Source organism: Pleurodeles waltl, chromosome 6 (genome assembly GCF_031143425.1).
Source record: "Pleurodeles waltl isolate 20211129_DDA chromosome 6, aPleWal1.hap1.20221129, whole genome shotgun sequence".
Classification (NCBI taxonomy): domain Eukaryota; kingdom Metazoa; phylum Chordata; class Amphibia; order Caudata; family Salamandridae; genus Pleurodeles; species Pleurodeles waltl.
Genome location: NC_090445.1, coordinates 602444115 through 602465685, shown reverse-complemented (window position 1 = coordinate 602465685; position 21571 = coordinate 602444115). Strand labels below are relative to the sequence as shown.

At 44.4% G+C, this 21571-nt stretch overlaps 1 protein-coding gene across 3 annotated transcripts in view; it reads right to left on the bottom strand.

The window, feature by feature from the left end:
* Positions 1-21571, bottom strand: part of LOC138300034 (translocator protein-like) — a 69449-nt gene that overhangs the window by 5745 nt on the left and 42133 nt on the right. For 2 of the 3 annotated variants that reach the window (XM_069238862.1, XM_069238861.1), the window contains 2 exons: positions 3392-3596; positions 2849-2987 (listed from right to left, as the gene is read on the bottom strand). In XM_069238862.1, coding sequence (XP_069094963.1) covers positions 2849-2987; positions 3392-3564 — 312 coding nt within the window. In that variant the 5' untranslated portion in view covers positions 3565-3596. Of the gene's footprint in view, positions 1-2848; positions 2988-3391; positions 3597-3688; positions 3941-21571 lie in introns of all 3 variants that reach the window. The other variant, XM_069238863.1, reaches the window with a different exon arrangement.

The window sequence follows — 21571 nt, the reverse complement described above, 5'->3', positions numbered from 1 at the left end:
GAAAGCAATATGCGTGCAGCCTCTCCAGATGAGAGGTTCTAGTCAGGAAGCACATTAGCAACAAAATGTGCCCAAGCGAGCTGTGCAACTTCATCAACAAATTATGCCAGAATGGACACTGACGCTTCAACAGCAAACTGCTCCATATCGGACTGTGCTGCTGTATCAATGAATTGTGCCAGTGGTGGAGGTGCACCCCCCTAGAGACTGCATGGAAGTGGATAATGATCTTTAACTCCACAGCTCATACTTTCATCTCCCTGGAAACCCAGAAGTGGGCTCATCATCAGCCAGAAATCTGCGCTTATACTAGAGCCCAGCACAGACTCTGGGCAGACGCCTTTACTGCTTCCTGGTGTTGTCAAGGTCTGAATGCTGGTCCCTCCCAGAAGAGAGAGCAAGCAGATGTGTGCTGCAGATCCTCACCAACAACACAAGAAGGACTTAGTGACTCTGCTGTGGTAAGAAATATTACTTGGGGTCTCCTAAGTGAACTGAGTGCACAAACTATAAAAAAGGGTGATCAACATTTGTGCCTTGATAACGGCCCAGAAAGAACTCAAACCCAGAGGGTTGTTTGGAGGGGGGGGGTCCTACCTAGCTTACGCAAGAGGGAAGAGAGAATAGGGACCCTGAAGCCCAGACACAGTAGCCCTAGTGTCAGTTAAGTCTTTGTATCAGTAGTCTAGGCTGTGAAATACTGAGTTTTATATGTGTATTAAAGTACTTTTCTTGATGAATATAAAGCACTGAGTTGGGCAATCTGTTATTGCACCACTGGGTGATTGTTGAGTTTTGAGCTCCAGCACCCTCTCACTTACTTTCCTTAGAAGCCTGTGACTGCGGGACATTGCTACCACTGAGAGTCAAGTGTTGAATGGGTTGAACTTGGCCCAGTTTTGCAGAGCTATAGTAGGACGGACCCTGGGACATCAGGGGCAAAAGAAAACTCACCTCCTCCACCCCCCCCCCCCATGTCAGAGGTCCAGTAGCTGCTGTGTACATGCAGGATCTCGCATTAACTGTTTCAGTTTATTGGACATCTACACAGTGATCTAAGTCAATAATGGAGAATTAGATTGTTTTCTACTTTAACTAGAGCTGTGGGACACCCTATGCACACTGCTGATGACCTTAAATGTTGGGGGCCACAACAGCATTAGAGACCCCACCTTTAATAAACTGCATGGAAAATGATTTCTGACTTTTTTAGTGTGTATGTTGCAGGATGTGGACTGCAACGTGCCCTTTTTTTGTTCCTTATTTTGACCTGGATGCAAATACTATCTTTGCATTTATGCCTTTGAAGGTCTTTTTTGACCTTACTATCAGTCCTGTCCCTATGCTTGCGATTCCGCTTCCCTCTTGTCTACGGTGGTGGCAGACACAAGTTTTGAGTCTATCTTCCTGCCCTATGTTATGGTTTGTCTTGTATAGAAATCTACAAGAGGCATAAAAGTGGCTGTAGTGTTCTCTTGCACTCGTTAGGCAGAGTAACCAAATCAACCACGGCTAGGTCTTCCGCTACCAAGCTCTGCTTTCTCCTCACAAGAGACAGCCTAGCTCCTCCTGAGCTGATTTACTGTTTTCCGTATTCCAAATGACTCTGCTTCACTGTCAGTAGAAAGATACAGAGTTGTAGATCTTGATGGATCAGCCATCTCAGTGAAGGAGTCCCAGGGAGGACTCCTTCGGGGATACCACACCAGCGAATGTGCCAGATGGAGCAGCGTTCTGGAAATAGTATTTTATAGACAAACATGTTCTTTCTTCTATTTTTCTGGTTGTGAGAATGCAGTCTGTGTTGTGTCCGCCAGATAGGTAATAGGTGGCCATGTAGGCACATACTAAAGCCATTAAGTAAAAGTACAACGCAACAATCTCGTAGGGTGGAGTGAAAGCGGTGCCAGGTTGTTCTACACTATGTTGCTTGTGCCTAGCACTATAACACCTTGGGCGCAGGGCAACACGGGAAATGAAGAGTAATGACGGTGTTTTGAAGGATTACGTGCACATCTTTGAACACTCAGGGCCTCATTTATGAGGGCCTAGGGGCACACTGCGCCACCAGGGCGTCATTATTTTCTACACTCCGGTGGCGCAGTGTGCCAGCCCATATTTACAAGGTCACACAAAGCCACCTTGCGTGGCTTTTCATGGCCTTGTAAATATTGACCCTTTTCACTCATAACACTGCGTAAAAGGGGTGTTCCAGGGGTGTTGCTTGGGGTGTTGCCACGCAACACCAATGGAACCGGGAGGAAATCTGACACATTCCCAGATTTACAAGTCTTGGAATTTGTCAGATTCCTACGCCAACTAAGAGGTGGCATAAGAATGGTGCAACAGGGAGAAATATCTTTATTTCTCCCAGTTTTTTTTCCTCTTTCTATGTGTGCTGCATTTTGTATTCTGCAGCACACATAGAAAGAGAAAAACACCTCTTGTGATTGTTTTTGTGCAGGAAGGTGTCCCATGGTGCAAGGGTGCCTGCGTTGGCGCTAGGCAGCCATTGGTGCACCAGCACAAGGGTAAAGGACAGAAATGTGCTGTATCTTGTAGATATGGCACATTTCTGCCCTTTTCCAGTGCCCCCCTGCACCACTGGCTTCATAAATGGGGTCTTGATAGCTGAAAGTAAGCTTCAGCCCTCAGCAACTATAATATTGTACGTGTGGTGGTATGTCAGGACCAAATATCAGTACTACAATATCCTGGAATTTTTGTGTAGTCTTTTTATTAAACCAGATGTACCATTCAGTTTACCACAGGCGGTCCAGCTGTACATGTGTTGTCACTGGACGCTAGGCAATGTCCCTGTAACTATTCAAACACCCAGATGCCTTACCAGTTTCAACCGGTGGGCACCAAAGAAAATGGGCATCCATGTCCAGTTCAGGATCATCTGAGCTGCGTAGAGGCCGAGGGGCACCATTGCTCGGTTGTTGAATCCACCAAGGTCTTTCCATACCAGGTATGAGGCGTAGCTTTGGAAGAAAATAGACAATTGAGACATTGAAAGTGAGCCAGAGTTCTTTGAAACACTATGACTTGATATGTTGACTAAGGATAACAGACATATGAACAATATACCACAAGACAATTTTTGGGAATAGCTAGTTTTAGAAAGGTCGTCCTTACTTTGTATGGCAAGAACTAAACAGCCTGGAATGATGGGGTCATGATATAGTTGACTAAAAATAAAATTCTTCTCTTGCAGCTGCACACCATATTCCCCTTTTGTACTGAAGAAAGTTTGCACTACTACTGTACACTATTTGTCTTTTGGTAAGTGGAGAGCAAAGCTGCTGTTTCAAATGTGTTACTTAATAGGACTCTTCAGAGCATTATGGGTTTGTCCCACCAAAGAGAACAACAATCCTTCACTTACCCCATTGTTGTGTACAGAGTCGACCAGGCAATAGGGAACATCTTGTTGGGTGGACGCCAAGAGGGTTTCTTTAGACTCTCGTACCAGGTGGGAACATTCTTTCTTGTAAAGAACCAGCCAAAGAAGCCCCCAACATGTGGGAAGGCAATGAAGCCAGCAACTGCAGCCCACATCCTTACTGCTTCCAATGAGACTTAGGGTTCCTCTAATGGGAAAAAAACAAAGATAGAAGAAAGGCTACTCATGAATAACCTTGTGGAATTCTTTGTAGTATAATGTAAATTGAGACTGATTTACCATTTGAGTTACTACAAGAATAGGCTTCCCTTGTTTCTTGAACACCTGGACTCAAACTCACTGTCACAGGTGGTGTGGGATCTGTGCTTTTTTGACCTGTTGCAGTTGTCTCCATCCCGCTGTCTCCTTTTATTTTCCCTCAGATTGAGAGTTCAAGCTGCAATCAGAGTGTAATACTTCTGGGGGTTTCTCTTACTTTGCCCAACCGGGGTAGCTTCTTGTTCTCTTTCAGCAGACTTTAGAGGATGTGACCTGTGAAACCAGTTCCAGTGTATAAGTGTGATTTGTTCTAAACTTGGCCGATTCCCAATCCCAATCCCAATGTCCATCTAATTCCAGTTGTGCTTTGTTGCCAAACCACTGACTACAGAGAAAGGTAACCCCTATCTCCTACTTAATTGTATATATGTACCTACAAACAACAGAGATGGTGAGAGAGTTTAAAAAGAGGTGAGCTAGAGGATGGAAGCCTTCCCTGTTTCCTAGGTGGTTAGAATTTCTGGGGTATGGAGACATCTGGGTTCAAGGAAGAGTCTCTCACCAGGGTGCAAACGAGAGGTTGTGGCACTGCTGGATTACAGAACTGAATACTGTGGTTTACACCAATCTATACCTCACCTTAGGTTGTTCCTGTGACAGCTCTAGTGAGGTGGCAGTAGTCTAGGCGTAACAAGGTTTTTATATACTTAGGGGACGCAACAAAGGGCATGGAGCAGACAGTTGCTGATTCATGATTTATGGAGGAACAGAAGACAGTATCCACAAGGCTTCAGACTCTATAGAGATTCACACCTCCTATCAGGGCCTCCCCACCGTGGCTCACAATAAGCAATTCACATGAACAGAGTGCTGAAAGGGTGTTTTAAGGCTTTATTAGTTTTCAATACTTCTTGTTTGCCACTCTTTATTACTGCAAAACGAGAAGTGGCTAATATGCTTGCCCGCCTTGTTTTTAACTTCATCTTAGTTATTACACAATTGACTATTGTTCGCAGTATTCTAACGGAAGTCAAACAGCCAATGAAACCTACAAAATAATAGCCAATAAGCAACCATCACTTGCCTACAGTACACTTGCGTAGTACCACTTTTCTAACCATTTGCAATTGGCTTAAGTACTCCACATTTACTCTCCATTGTTCATAGTTGTAAATTTTGTATGTACATATTACAGAGTGGTTGATTTCGTCTAGTGATCTATTTGATATTTGCCCATTGTTTACTTTAGTTAAATTGCAGTTATATAGTGCTTGCTACCCCTGATGAGGCGTTGAAGCACATTACGACGAGTAGCACGCTGCCAGGGATTCCAAATTAGTGGTCAGTCCATTGGTTATTGGGGTTAGTTTTGCACGCTTATTCCATTCATTCACTCCAGTTTCCTAGAGGTACCTTCTGCATGCTCATTCCATGCATTCACTCCAGTTTCCTTGTGGTATATTATCAACATAGATGTGACCAGAGGGGGCTATGTGAGAAGCAATTGCATGCTGAAATGAATAGGTATTTGTTATGGTTTTGAAAAAAACATGAGATTTAGAGTAATTTAGAGTAGATTACTTTATATATAGAAGAGGGAGGCAAAAGGAAAAAGGGAATCAGAAATGCATTTACAAAAATAAGGGATGGAAGTAAGTTAAAGTTTTATTGAAGGTCAGTTATTCATGCAGGGTTTTAGGGAAAATAGCAGGATGAGAATTTTTGCATGCAAATATGGATGTAAATCTGTTGTAGGTATACAGTTTCAAATTCTGCTCCTAAGGAATATAGCATACACAATCTTTCTCGAGGCCCTTGAAAGTTTACCAATACTTCCCACAGGGAAAAAGGAAGCACAGTGCTTTTTGAGACCCACACCCCCCCTTACAAGCGATTGTCAAGCACATTCCATTACCCGTAATTACAATTTGAGACCACCCCAGAGTGATCTCTTTTATATGTATTGATACCATGTTACGCAAATCATATGCACCATGCATAAACTATACATATAATATAAACCATAAGTTATGTGAACACCCACCAACTTAAAAATAGAACAAGTCAATTGATAAACACATTGCAGCAATCATTAGTATACTCAATGCATGTTTGTGACCCACACATCAATACCTGGTTCGGAAGTTGCTGTCCCCTGCGTCCACCTGGAGACCACCCCCAAAGAAATAATACCACGTCCAGTAGAATGGATCTGTCTGAGTCCACCTTTACCTTCAAACATCCACTTTTTGCCTCCCAGCCTTCGCCTTGTGTACTCCTGGCTGACTGTGTGTGCGCTCTTTATGACTCGTTACTAGTAATGTTTAGTTTTGTTGCTGCTAAAATATGAGAATAAGTATTTTGTTACATGTCATACATGTTGAAATGATCTCCCAATCTTGTGTAAAATGTCTGGACTTTAGGATTATTTGGACATAGATCAACTTTCTCCGGAATTGTCCCAGAATAGATGGGAGGTGATATTTGACGGGATCAAGAGGTGTTTCTTTAACAGGTTTTTCTTTAACACTTCTCCGTTTCCCGGCAGAAGGCCATGCCTGCCCTCAGTGTCCTTGATAAAGAGGCTGAGTCCTCGGTGCAAAGGCTGTAGCACACTGAGGCGTGTTGCCTTCTGCTAGCAGTAGCAGTTCAAGTAGCTAGTATTCAATTTACTGACATGGTCAGGGTATTGTCACCAGTAAACACAGCATTATTTTGCATTACCTTCTTTTAACCAAGAAAAGGTTTCATTGACAAAGATGAAGGAAGAGGCTATTTCTATTAGGAGTTTCAAATGTTTTCCAGTGCTTCTTTGCGACCCATTCGATCTTGCATGTCCTCTAATAGGCAGGAGATTCGGGAATCGCTTCTATTAGGATAATTATTACAAAATAATACCCTGTAAGGAGCAAGGTTTAACCATAGTTCTTTATGAATGACCATATATTAACTATGGACCATCATGATTTAGGACAGATCATAAAAACAGTAGCTGAAGAACAGCCTCTTCTATTTGGAGGGTGTTCCTCACTCTCGTGAGATTAGGGGAAGAATTAGATCTTTTTTCAAAAAGTGAAATTACATTTTCTCCATTCTATGTGTTCTTCAAACTGTTCAAATATACTGTGTAGATCTCTATCTGCCTATTTTTCAGTATGTTTTATCTCCCGGAAGAAATGACATTCTTGGCTCTCCCCCAAATCTAATCATTGCATCAGATGTAATTTGGGCTGGTTGTGGTGATTTTTGGCAGATTTCCACTGGTGTAAAATGGCCACAGAAGGAGTTAAGTTTTGTACATCAAGTGTGCAAGCTAATTTGCTGAAGTGCCAATAAAAAGCATTGAGAACCTCAGTTTGCAATACATTCGCTTAACTGAAAAAGAAAGAGCTGCTGAACCTCTTTTTATATCATCTTGTCGAAGTCATAGCAAAACACCTTCCAAACATTCAAAACATAGTTATGGAATAGTATTTCAGACAGTTTTGCGATTACATGAGCATGTCTTTTTACTCATTGGGTTTCACTGAGTTGAATTGCATTTGGGGTCTCTATTCAAAGGATGTTTTAATTTCCTGGTTAAGTTCTTATCTCCCTATTTTATTCACCTGCAGAAAGGATCCGGAGTTCCTGGCTACAGACTGAGGGCCACATTTATGAGCAAGTGACGCAGTGCAGCAAGTCTTCTTGGTATGCTGCGTCACAGGGAGAGGGCAGGCATGTGCCAAATTTATCCCAATACAGCGCATTCCTGTCCTTTACCCTGCGCACAGTGGGCTGCCCAGTGCCAACACAGGCACCCTTGCACCGTGGTGCCTGGGTGCCTCTATTGTATGCAGGGTTTTTTTGTGGACGAAGTGGCACCTTCCTACACAAAAACAATCCTCTGAGGCTTTTTCCTCTTTCTACGTGTGCTGCAGAATGCACCACAGGTAGAAAGATGAAACAATGAAGAGAAATAATGATATTCCTCCTCGTTATGACTCACCTGGGGAGGTGTAGATTTGTGGTGCACTCCAAGGTCTACCACTTCTGGTAAATCTAGGAATCCATAAAAATCCATGGAATATGTGTGGGAACACCTATGCAATACCCGTAGAAACACCTCCCTGGTGCTGAGTAATGCACCTCAGCGATTTGCGCTGCTTTGTATTACTCCAGATTTAAGAAGCCACCCAGGCCCACCCAAGGTGGCCTTGCATGGCTTCATAGATCTAATTTTTGAGTTGCATCGACCTACACAAAGGGGCTAATAAATATGCCCCTGAGTTCAGGTAGTGCATTTGTTTCCTTCTTGTTTGGCTCAGGAGCACAGAGGGAGCCTCTTTGGTCATAATTACACACTTCGAGATCCCAAATGTTGGCTACTACTGGTATTATTAGTTCACCTTATTCTTTAGCACCCAGTCACTCTTGTGATTGCAGCTTAGAGGGTTTGGATCGGCCTGAAGACTTTCTTTCATTTTGGACACAGCTGCAGGGATCATCTCCTCCTGCGTGAGCATGAATAGCTTAGTGCTACTAGTGAATGACTTACATGCTCTGCTTTCGTTAAAAAAAAAGTTTAGAAAATATCACCACCTTCCATGGTGGCATCAATGCATGTTATAACCAGCGTTGACAAAGCCAATATGTCTGGATATACTGTCTCAATGTATGATAACACACTGGCTGTCAAAAATGCTGTTTTCAAGCGTTGAGTGCACAATATGCTTTATCCTAGTACAGCCTGCCCTACTGGTTAGGAGCTGCGAAACAAATAGCAATAAAGGTTTTTTTTGCATTCCAATAAAAGCTCTTTCTGAAAGGTGGGAAATTACTCCAAAAACAGCATGAGGTGAGAGAGAAATACCCCTTTTGGTGGAGACAAACCTCACTCTGACCAGGTAACAATACATCTTGCATACAGCTGTGCTGTCAAGCCGATCTTAAAAGGTAAACATTGAAGTACAATGAAAGTGAGATGACCACTGAGGAGAAGATAACTCAGAGGTAGGTGTGCACAGACTATGGAGCACATAACCAGGAGATGTGCAGGTGACTGGAAGTGATGAATTGCATACCAGGACTCAAAATTCACAGTCTCCCAATGTCCTGTGTAAAATTCTTGGCCTAAAGAGTTGAATTAATGTTGCACAGTGCAAGGAATGTATACAAGAACATTGGCAGGTTAACACGTATAGCAAAGAGGCAGACACGAAGTTGTGCAAAGATTTTGTTAAACAACCAAGGCTGCTCTATACAAGACCCTCACAGGAAGCCATTGCAGGTTTTGTAGACTGGGAAGCATCATTCTTGAAATAAACAACATTCTTCAGCATTCGGGTGGACTAGAACTGTATCTCTTCACCCGCACACATGGAGCTCTGGTGCTAACCTTTTCTGTATAGCAGAGATGGAGATCAGTGATTGCTCGTCAGAAGCAGCAAGTAAGCTTATGTTGTCTAAATGCATAATGTTATGTGTTCAAGCTACTGTTTTGAAAGTTGTTAGTGAATATTTAGCCTCAGGATTTCACAGATCTGGTACAAGTGTTGGCCTCACATCCTTGATTTATTGATTTGGATATGACCAACCCTCTCTAGCATCTCCTGCACCTGTTTCAAACCTGCTATGATTACTTCATATTTGTTTGGTTTCAACTTCGTCAGTGTTTTTTCACGTGTCTGCCTTATTAAGCAGGTCAAAAGGTTACAGACTACATACAGGCTATGGATACAGATTGTATCTCTGATACGGTTTCCCTATCTGTTGAATCAACAGCTGTGTCCAGTTCATCCATTTTTGGAGCCCTTGACCTCTCCAAGACACCTACTACCAGGACCTTTGTATCTAAGGGTCCTGTGAGAAAGGACTGTTGATCTACACTTGACCATAGCTACAAAAAATCTATGTTGGGTTCTAATAATACAGCAAGTCATCAGTAGATGAAATCACAACAACCTTTCAGCACATTGTAAGATTAATATCAATCTGAGTATCATAGCTGTTTTTCAAGCCCCTTAAGAAGACCAACCTTAGCGCAGGAGGAGTTGGCTGATTTGTTCTCATTGCAAGCAGGGGTTCAAATGTCTCCAACTGGAGTGACACAAACCCATGTCGCAGTGTTTTGATTAATCCTGGATTGTCGGATGTTATTGAAAGGCTTAGGACCAGAGCTATTGCGGGGTCCTCTGGATGCTTGTTTCATTGATAGTTTCTAAGTATTAAAAATAAATATTTCATGGAAAACATGGCGCCATCTAGTTGATTGACCAAACAAGCTGCCTGTCTAATAATAATGTACACGACAGGCTTCCTTGCAGATAATAAGTTATAAATGTGTCTGGAGGAACGCGTGGCCTTCAAAAGCACGGGGACTGATAAATAATGCCCCCTCTGCCCTCCTTGTGAGGGTCCTGGATTCCTCCTAACTAATATCCTAGACGTTTGAAAGGAGATTTATATCAAATTACTGCAGGGAAGAGCTTCTTTCTAGAATGAGGAATGAGCATGGAATAACAGTAGCTGCAATTGAGGAAATTACATGATCGATCGTAGTGACAAAATTCTCAGTATCACACCTCGATAAACAACCTTTATGGGGCAGGGTGCCTGTCCTTGCAATGTGAGAAGGAGCCTTTTTGGTTCCACGCCGATCTTAGCAACGGGAGTTATTCACGGCAAAGGCTTCTCTGTGTCTGTGATGTCTAGTCATTAAAATGCCAGCAGTAGCTAAATGGCATTAGACAGTCTTTGAACCCCTCATGACATCGCATGAAACCTAAACAAGAGCACACTGTATTAAAGATTCTGGAAGGCAGATGAGCTCATTTCTCCGATCCATTATAATGTATCAGTATGGATTTAATTTAAAGAGGCGGAAAACAATTTGTTGGTAGATGGGATGTTTAGCATTTCCATTGTCTCTCTAAACGTGTGGAATCTCCCAAAGTGATGTTATTAAGGTGCATTTCAAGCACTAGTATCCACAATTCAGTCTTCTCCTGGTACCGGTCAATGCATTAAAGTACAAAGGCTAGGAGACATTTCTAGGTATGGGTAGAGACAGCTTGAAATTGTTGCAGGGGGGATGTAATCAGAAAATAAGAATTGCAAGCAGTGTAAAGAGAGGGAATATATCTCCACCTCTTTGTTGATCTTCTTTGCAGAGATTTGATTGGGCAGCAGCTGCTTTATCTCGCCTAAGGAGCAGTACAATTGATCATACCATGACATATAAAACACACAATTACATGTCCTGCCTTTTGCATACATAGCATCCTGCCCTATGGGTTACCTAGGGCCTACCTTAGGGGTGACTTATATGTAGAAATAGGGGAGTTTAAGGCTTGGCAAGTACTTTTAAATGCCAACTCGAAGTGGCAGCGAAACTGCACACACAGGCCTTTCAATGCAGGCCTTAGACATGGTTAAGGAGCTACTTATGTGGGTAGCACAACCAGTGCTACAGGCCCACTAGTAGTATTCAATTTACAGGCCCTAGGCACATATAGTGCACTTTACTAGAGACTTAAAAGTAAATCAAATATGCCAATTGGGCATGAACCAATGTTACCATGTTTAAGGGAGAGAGCAAATGCACTTTAGCACTGGTTAGCAGTGGTAAAGTGCACAGAGTCCTAAAACCAGCAAAAATAGGTCAGAAAAAGAAGAGGAGGAAAGCAAAAAGTTTGGGGGTGACCCTGCAGAAGGTCCATTTCCAACAGATCAACATTATGATGTGTTAGCATTGCAGGAGATGCACATAGATGACCATAGACTGAAGCACAAAACATATTCACACCTTTTTAAATCCTCCAACAAATCTAAACTCAATGAGGTGGTACTTATGTTCCACACGTCACTGAAATTTCAACCCCTGGGGCACAAAACTGATAAAGAAGGGAGGGTTGTCAGGGTTAAGGGATTTGCTAAGGGGTCGAACCACCACTTTCGCTTCTATTTATGCCCCCAATGCCAACCAGGAACAGTTTTTACATTCCTTCCTAACAATTATGGGGGAATTTGCAGAAGCAGATATACTCCTGATGGGAGATTTCAATCTCACTTAGCATGCTGGTATTGATAGTACCCACCCCTACCGATCACCTACACGCACCTTTTCCAAAATATTGAAACATGAGATACAAGAATTGGGTCTGGTAGACGCCTGGAGAACACTTCATCCAGACATCCAAGATTATACCTTCTTCTCGCATTCCCATTGTACATACTCCAGATCAACTATGTTTTTGTTAGCTAGGTGAGGGTTCAAGACCTGCAAATGCGACAGTCCACCCAATAACGTTTTTCTGATCATGCTCTAGTGGCAGTTACCCTGCAATGGAAGGTGGCTCCGCCGAGACACCCCCGCTGGTTCTTTCCCCACTCTCTAATTAGAGATCGACTTTCCTGTGGTGATCTGTGCCAAACCTTTAGGGAATACTTCTAATTCAATGTCCCTGCTGACAGTAACCCGTGTGTCGACTGGGACGCGTTCAAAGCAGTGTTCCGGGGAAAGTGTAGCTCCCTGATGGCAACACTGAATAAATAAAGGGCCAAAGATCTCCTTGAACTGGAATCGGCAACTGCAAACCTTGAAACAGGCACAGAAGGAACACACTGCATTACCTCTACAGCATAAGGTTACAGCATTGAGAGGAAAACTAAATGCTCGCTCTCTCTCTACATATATATATATATATATATATATATATATATATATATATATATATATATATATATACAGATATATATATATATACGTATAAATATATATATATATATATATATATATATATATATATAGATATGTATATAGATCTATAGATAGATATATCTATATATCTATATATAAACAGAGTGGAACTTAACCTACTATGCCTCAAACGGACATTTTATGAACAGGGGAACAAAGTAGGTACCTATTTGGCAAGTCAACTCAGAGTTAAAAGAGAGAGGGAGTACATAGGAGATGTAAGATGATCCACAACTGAACTCACCAGTTCGAACACGGAGGAGGCAAATATATTTGGGGACTTCTATTGGATATTATATATGGCAGAACCTACAGTCAACCACTCCCAGCTTGACTTTTTGGAGGACTTTGACCTTCCCCAGGTGTCCCCCACACCTAACGAACTATTAAGTCCACCCATTGATGAAGAAGAGGTGCGGTTGACGATTTCTAACCTAAAACTTCACAAATCCCCAGGGCCAGATGGCCTCACAGCCCAATTTTACAAAATGTTTAGCTCTGACCTGATTCCACTCCTGACCTCTCTATTTATTTATCTTAGCACCCAAGGGGCGGTCACTATATCCATGAGTGAGGCACTCATGACTATAACCCCCAAAACGGGGAAAGATCTGCAGCCTGCGGCTCCAATCAGCCCATATCTCTCTAACCTAGATGTAAAGCTTTATTCGAAGATACTAACGGCCAGGTTACAACACCTGATTCTAGACTTGGTCCAGCTGGACCAGTTGGGGTCTATTAAAGGTCATCAGACAGATGACAATCTATGGAGGGTAATCCACCTGGTTGAGAAGGCCAACAAGAAAAAGATACTGGCTATTCTATTAAGTTTAGATGTTGAAAAGGCTTTCAACCGGTCTGATTGGTCCTTCTTATCCCACAGCTGCAGGCGCTACGGATTTCGTGATCAATTCATCACTATGATACAAGCGAACTACGCCGCACCCCAGTCTAGGCTTTTAGTAAATGGAGTAAACTCCAAACCCTTCTGATTAACAAGAGGGACGCAACAGAGCTGCCCCCGTGCCCTTCTATTTGCACAGTATAGAGTCCCTAGCTGAATGAATTAGATCCTCCTCCACTAGTCACTGAATCCCGTTTGGCTTGATGGAACATAAGATTTCCCTATTCGTTGACAACATGCTTTTGACTCTCTTCAACCCTGGCCCCCCACTCGCCTCCCTTCTGGAGGAGCTACGCCTCTTTGAAAAGATAGCAGGCTTTAAAATCAATCTGACCAAATCCTACATGTTAAACCTGACACTGTCTACAACTGAGATGGAGGTTCTGGCCGCTCTTACATCATTCCTGTGGGCAAAATGGGAAATAATATATCTCAGCATTAAAATTACACCACAAGTAGAAGATCTCTAAAGAGCGGACTTCTCCTCCCACTGGCTTGACTAAAAGTATAGCTGAAAAAGATGGGGACACTCTTTATTTCCTGGCTAGGAAGGATAAACGCAGTGAAAATGTCAATTCTCCCCAAGGTACTTCATCTTTTCCAAAGTCTTCACATAGATGTTGATCGTGAATTCTTTTCGACATTGCATACCCTTACCATAGGATTCATGTGGCAGAACAGCCATGCTCACCTGCCCTTTAAAACACTGTGCCTGTCGAAGGAATCAAGAGGTCTTATGCTCCCAGACTTCCAGCTGTACTACAAAACGGCCCAACAAAGGGTTGTCTCTGAATGGTAACTCTGAGCATCTGACAAACACTGGTTACATATGGACAGAGCCATTGTAGGGAGAGTGATATGGGATCTCCTTTTGAATCCAAGAGCAGATTGCCCCCACAGCATCTATCTAAGTATGCCAATGAAAACAACCCTCAAAATATGGGATGGGGTGACTAAAACACTGGGTTGGATGACCTTTCCCCTCTCCTCATACACCAATTGTAGGAAAGTACCATCTTGCCTGGCATGTTACCCCCATTTTTCACTGTATATATGTTGTTTTAGTTGTATGTGTCACTGGGACCCTGGTAACCCAGGGCCCCAGTGCTCATAAGTATGCCTGAAAGTGTTACCTGTGTAGTGACTAACTGTCTCACTGAGGCTCTGCTAATCAGAACCTCAGTGGTTATGCTCTCTCATTTCTTTCCAAATTGTCACTAACAGGCTAGTGACCATTTTTACCAATTTACATTGGCTTACTGGAACACCCTTATAATTCCCTAGTATATGGTACTGAGGCACCCAGGGTATTGGGGTTCCAGGAGATCCCTATGGGCTGCAGCATTTCTTTTGCCACCCATAGGGAGCTCTGACAATTCTTACACAGGCCTGCCACTGCAGCCTGAGTGAAATAACGTCCACGTTATTTCACAGCCACTTTACACTGCACTTAAGTAACTTATAAGTCACCTATATGTCTAACCTTTACCTGGTAAAGGTTAGGTGCAAAGTTACTTAGTGTGAGGGCACCCTGGCACTAGCCAAGGTGCCCCCACATTGTTCAGAGCCAATTCCCTGAACTTTGTGAGTGCGGGGACACCATTACACGCGTGCACTACATATAGGTCACTACCTATATGTAGCTTCACAATGGTAACTCCGAATATGGCCATGTAACATGTCTATGATCATGGAATTGCCCCCTCTATGCCATCCTGGCATAGTTGGCACAATCCCATGATCCCAGTGGTCTGTAGCACAGACCCTGGTACTGCCAAACTGCCCTTCCTGGGGTTTCACTGCAGCTGCTGCTGCTGCCAACCCCTCAGACAGGCATCTGCCCTCCTGGGGTCCAGCCAGGCCTGGCCCAGGATGGCAGAACAAAGAACTTCCTCTGAGAGAGGGTGTGACACCCTCTCCCTTTGGAAAATGGTGTGAAGGCAGGGGAGGAGTAGCCTCCCCTAGCCTCTGGAAATGCTTTGTTGGGCACAGATGTGCCCAATTCTGCATAAGCCAGTCTACACCGGTTCAGGGGACCCCTTAGCCCTGCTCTGGCGTGAAACTGGACAAAGGAAAGGGGAGTGACCACTCCCCTGACCTGCACCTCCCCTGGGAGGTGTCCAGAGCTCCTCCAGTGTGCTCCAGACCTCTGCCATCTTGGAAACAGAGGTGCTGCTGGCACACTGGACTGCTCTGAGTGGCCAGTGCCACCAGGTGACGTCAGAGACTCCTGCTGATAGGCTCCTTCAGGTGTTAGTAGCCTATCCTCTCTCCTAGGTAGCCAAACCCTCTTTTCTGGCTATTTAGGGTCTCTGTCTCTGGGGAAACTTTAGATAATGAATGCAAGAGCTCATCCGAGTTCCTCTGCATCTCTCTCTTCACCTTCTGCCAAGGAATCGACTGCTGACCGCGCTGGAAGCCTGCAAACCTGCAACATAGTAGCAAAGACGACTACTGCAACTCTGTAACGCTGATCCTGCCGCCTTCTCGACTGTTTTCCTGCTTGTGCATGCTGTGGGGGTAGTCTGCCTCCTCTCTGCACCAGAAGCTCCGAAGAAATCTCCCGTGGGTCGACGGAATCTTCCCCCTGCAACCGCAGGCACCAAAAAGCTGCATTACCGGTCCCTTGGGTCTCCTCTCAGCACGACGAGCGAGGTCCCTCGAATCCAGCGACTCTGTCCAAGTGACCCCCACAGTCCAGTGACTCTTCAGTCCAAGTTTGGTGGAGGTAAGTCCTTGCCTCACCTCACTGGGCTGCATTGCTGGGAACCGCGACTTTTGCAGCTACTCCGGCCCCTGTGCACTTCCGGCGGAAATCCTTTGTGCACAGCCAAGCCGGGGTCCACGGCACTCTAACTTGCATTGCACGACTTTCTAAGTTGGTCTCCGGCGACGTGGGACTCCTTTGTGCAACTTCGGCAAGCACCGTTTCACGCATCCTCGTAGTGCCTGTTTCTGGCACTTCTCCAGGTGCTACCGGCTTCAGAGAGGGCTCCTTGTCTTGCTCGACATCCCCTCTCTCTGCTGGTCCAATTTGCGACCTCCTGGTCCCTCCTGGGCCTCAGCAGCGTCCAAAAACACTAAACGCACGATTTGCAGCTAGCAAGGCTTGTTGGCGTTCTTTCGGCGGGAAAACACTTCTGCACGACTCTCCACGGCGAGAGGGATCCGTCCACCAAAGGGGAAGTCTCTAGCCCTTTTCGTTCCTGCAGAAACCTCAGCTTCTTCTGTCCAGTAGAAGCTTCTTTGCACCCGCAGCTGGCATTTCCTGGGCATTTGCCCATCTCCGACTTGCTTGTGACTTTTGGACTTGGTCCCCTTGTTCCACAGGTACCCTAGATTGGAAATCCACAGTTGTTGCATTGCTGGTTTGTGTCTTTCCTGCATTATTCCTCTAACATGACTTCTTTGTCCTTAGGGGAACTTTAGTGCACTTTGCACTCACTTTTCAGGGTCTTGGGGAGGGTTATTTCTCTAACTCTCACTATTTTCTAATAGTCCCAGCGACCCTCTACAAGGTCACATAGGTTTGGGGTCCATTCGTGGTTCGCATTCCACTTTTGGAGTATATGGTTTGTGTTGCCCCTATCCCTATGTTTCCCCATTGCATCCTATTGTAACTATACATTGTTTGCACTGTTTTCTAAGACTATACTGCATATTTTTGCTATTGTGTATATATATCTTGTGTATATTTCCTATCCTCTCACTGAGGGTACACTCTAAGATACTTTGGCATATTGTCATAAAAATAAAGTACCTTTATTTTTAGTATAACTGTGTATTGTGTTTTCTGGTACTGTAGTAGCTTCACACGTCTCCTAGTTCAGCCTAAGCTGCTCTGCTAAGCTACCATTATCTATCAGCTTAAGCTGCTAGACACCCTATACACTAATAAGGGATAACTGGGCCTGGTGCAAGGTGCAAGTACCCCTTGGTACTCACTACAAGCCAGTCCAGCCTCCTACATTGGTTGTGCAGCGGTGGGATAAGTGCTTTGAGACTACTTACCACTCTTGTCATTGTACTTTTCATAAGAGAAAAATATACAAAACAGGGTCAGTGTATATACACATAGCCAAAAAGTTTTGCATTTCCTCTTTTCACTCTTTTCTAAGTGCTGAAAAGTACTTCTAACTTTCTAAAAAGTTCTAAAAAGTTGTAAAAGTTTTTTTTTCTCTGTCTTTCTAAAAGCTCTGACAAACTTTTTATCTTTTACTATCACTTTAACTCTCTCTAAAAATGTCTGGCACAGGCCAAAATGTTGATCTGTCCAAACTTGCATATGATCACCTTAGCTGGAAAGGAGCAAGGAATCTCTGCATAGAGAGAGGTTTGAGTGTAGGGAAGAATCCTTCCTTAGAACTGTTAATTAACATGCTTAGAGTACAGGATAAGGCCATAAGTGCCCAATCTGTTGAAAAAGTAGCTAATGGTTCTCAATCAGATCCAGGGACTCCCCCAGGAAAAGATTCAGGAAAGAAACTTCCTAGCCTGCCCATTGCTAGACAGTCTAGCATAGTTGGTAATGATGATGAGCCACACCATATAAATAGTGTTGTCTCACATCATAGCAAAAGCATTTATTCTCACCATACTGGTAGTGATGTTTCTGTTAGCCAAGCTGTTAGGGTGGCTTCTGTAAGGGACAGGTCTCCTTCTGTCCATTCTCACCATACTTCTGTTTCAAGGCATGTCCCTCCCACCCACCCTGATGACAGATTGTTAGAAAGGGAGCTCAATAGATTGAGAGTGGAACAAACCAGACTGAAGCTCAAGAAGCAACAGCTGGATTTGGATAGACAGACTTTAGAAGTAGAGAAGGAGAGTCAGAAACTGGGTTTAGAAACCCATGGTGGCAGCAGCAGTATTCCCCATAGTCATCCTGCAAAAGAGCATGATTCCAGGAATCTGCACAAGATAGTTCCCCCTTACAAGGAGGGGGATGACATTAACAAGTGGTTTGCTGCACTTGAGAGGGCCTGTGTTGTACAGGATGTCCCTCAAAGGCAGTGGGCTGCTATCCTATGGCTATCATTTAGTGGAAAAGGTAGGGATAGGCTCCTTACTGTGAAAGAAAGTGATGCCAATAATTTCCAAGTTCTTAAGAATGCACTCCTGGATGGTTATGACTTAACCACTGAACAATACAGGATAAAGTTCAGAGAGACCAAAAAGGAGTCTTCACAAGACTGGGTTGATTTCATTGACCATTCAGTGAAGGCCTTGGAGGGGTGGTTACATGGCAGTAAAGTTACTGATTATGACAGCCTGTATAACTTGATCCTGAGAGAGCATATTCTTAATAATTGTGTGTCTGATTTGTTGCACCAGTACTTGGTGGACTCTGATCTGACCTCTCCCCAAGAATTGGGAAAGAAGGCAGACAAATGGGTCAGAACAAGGGCGAACAGAAAAGTTCATACAGGGGGTGACAAAGATGGCAACAAAAAGAAGGATGGTAAGTCTTCTGACAAGGGTGGGGACAAATCTAAAAATGAGTCTTCATCAGGCCCACAAAAACACTCTGGTGGGGGTGGTGGGCCCAAATCCTCTTTTAATCAGAACAAGGAAAAGAAACCATGGTGCTATTTATGTAAAATAAAAGGCCATTGGACAACAGATCCCAGTTGTCCAAAGAAAAGCACCAATGCTCCTACCACTACAACCCCTACTGCTACCCCTAGTGTCCCTACTAATAGCAGTGGTGGTGGGAGCAAACCTACTAATAGCCAATCCAAGGGAGTAGCTGGGCTCACTATTGGTAACTTAGTTGGGGTTGGCCTTGTTAGGGAGGCCACAGAGGCTGTGTTAGTCTCTGAGGGGGCTATTGATTTAGCCACCTTAGTTGCTTGTCCCCGTAATATGGATAAGTACAAGCAGCTACCCCTAATAAATGGTGTTGAGGTTCAGGCCTACAGGGACACTGGTGCCAGTGTGACTATGGTCATAGAGAAACTGGACCACCCTGAACAACACCTACTTGGTCACCAGTACCAAGTAACCGATGCTCACAACAACACACTTAGCCACCCCATGGCTGTTGTAAATCTCAACTGGGGGGGGGTTACTGGTCCAAAGAAAGTTGTGGTAGCTTCAGATTTACCTGTAGACTGTCTATTAGGGAATGATTTGGAGACATCAGCTTGGTCAGATGTGGAGTTGGAGGCCCATGCAGCAATGCTGGGCATCCCAGGGCATATTTTTGCTTTGACAAGGGCTCAGGCCAAAAAGCAAAAAGGACAGGGAAGCTTGGATCCTGGAACAATGGACCAAGTGCTCCCTAAAGCTAGGGCTAGTAGAAGCAAACCACTTCCTACTATCCCTCCCTCTACAGTGGATTCTACTTCTGAGGAAGAAGAATTCCCTCCCTGTGCAGAACCTACACAAGACGAGCTGGAAGCAGACACTGCTGAGCTTTTGGGTGAAGGGGGGCCTGCCAGAGAGGAGCTCAGTGTGGCACAGCAAACCTGTCCCACATTAGAGGGTCTCAGACAGCAAGCTGTCAAACAGGCTAATGGGGATGTCAGTGACTCTCACAGAGTTTACTGGGAGGACAACCTCTTGTACACTGAGCATAGGGATCCTAAACCTGGAGCTGCCAGGAGATTAGTGATTCCTCAGGAGTACAGAAAGTTCCTCCTAACACTGGCACATGACATTCCCTTAGCTGGGCATCTAGGACAAATGAAAACTTGGGACAGGCTTGTTCCCCTGTTTCATTGGCCTAGAATGTCTGAGGACACAAAGGAATTTTGTAAGTCCTGTGAAACCTGTCAAGCCAGTGGCAAGACAGGTGGCACCCCAAAGGCACCCCTTATCCCACTGCCTGTGGTTGGGGTTCCCTTTGAAAGGGTAGGGGTTGACATAGTTGGCCCCCTTGACCCTCCTACTGCTTCAGGCAATAGATTTATCTTGGTGGTAGTGGACCATGCCACAAGATATCCTGAAGCTATTCCTTTAAGGACCACTACAGCACCTGCAGTGGCAAAGGCCCTCCTGGGAATATTTTCCAGGGTGGGCTTCCCAAAGGAAGTAGTATCAGACAGGGGAAGCATTTTCATGTCTGCATACTTAAAGGCCATGTGGAAGGAGTGTGGTGTAACGTACAAGTTCACAACACCCTATCATCCACAAACAAATGGACTGGTGGAGAGATTTAATAAAACTCTCAAAGGCATGATTATGGGTCTCCCTGAAAAACTCCGCAGGAGATGGGATATCCTTCTACCATGCCTCCTTTTTGCCTACAGGGAGGTACCCCAGAAAGGAGTGGACTTCAGCCCCTTTGAACTTCTTTTTGGACACCCTGTTAGGGGTCCACTCACACTTGTAAAGGAGGGTTGGGAACAACCTTTAAAAGCTCCTAAGCCGGATATTGTGGATTATGTACTTGGCCTCAGATCAAGAATGGCTGAGTACATGAAAAAGGCCAGTAAAAACCTTCAGGCCAGCCAAGAGCTCCAGAAGCAATGGCATGATCAGAAGGCTGTTTTGGTTCAGTACCAACCAGGGCAGAAAGTGTGGGTCTTGGAGCCTGTGGCCCCAAGAGCACTCCAAGATAAATGGAGTGGACCCCACACAATTGTTGAAAAGAAGGGAGAAGTCACCTATTTAGTTGACTTAGGCACTGCCAGGAGTCCCCTTAGGGTGCTCCATGTCAACCGCCTGAAACCCTACTATGACAGGGCTGATCTCACCCTGCTCATGGCAACTGATGAGGGACAGGAAGAAGACAGTGATCCTCTACCTGATCTCTTCTCTTCCACAGAACAAGATGCTCTTGTGGAAGGTGTAGTTTTGGCTGATTGTCTTACTGCTGAGCAGAAAGATAATTGCATAAATCTCCTAGATCAATTCTCTGAACTCTTCTCTACTGTGCCAGGTACCACTTCTTGGTGTGAGCACACTATAGATACTGGAGACAGTTTACCTGTCAAAAGTAAGATCTATAGGCAGCCTGACCATGTCAGGGACTGCATAAAGCAAGAGGTCCAGAAAATGTTAGAACTAGGAGTGGTTGAGCACTCTGACAGTCCATGGGCTTCTCCTGTGGTACTGGTACCAAAACCCCATTCCAAAGATGGAAAGAAGGAAATGCGGTTTTGTGTAGACTATAGAGGTCTCAACTTGGTAACCAAAACTGATGCTCACCCTATACCCAGGGCAGATGAGCTCATAGATACACTGGCATCTGCCAAGTATCTAAGCACTTTTGATTTGACTGCAGGGTATTGGCAGATCAAATTGTCAGAAGATG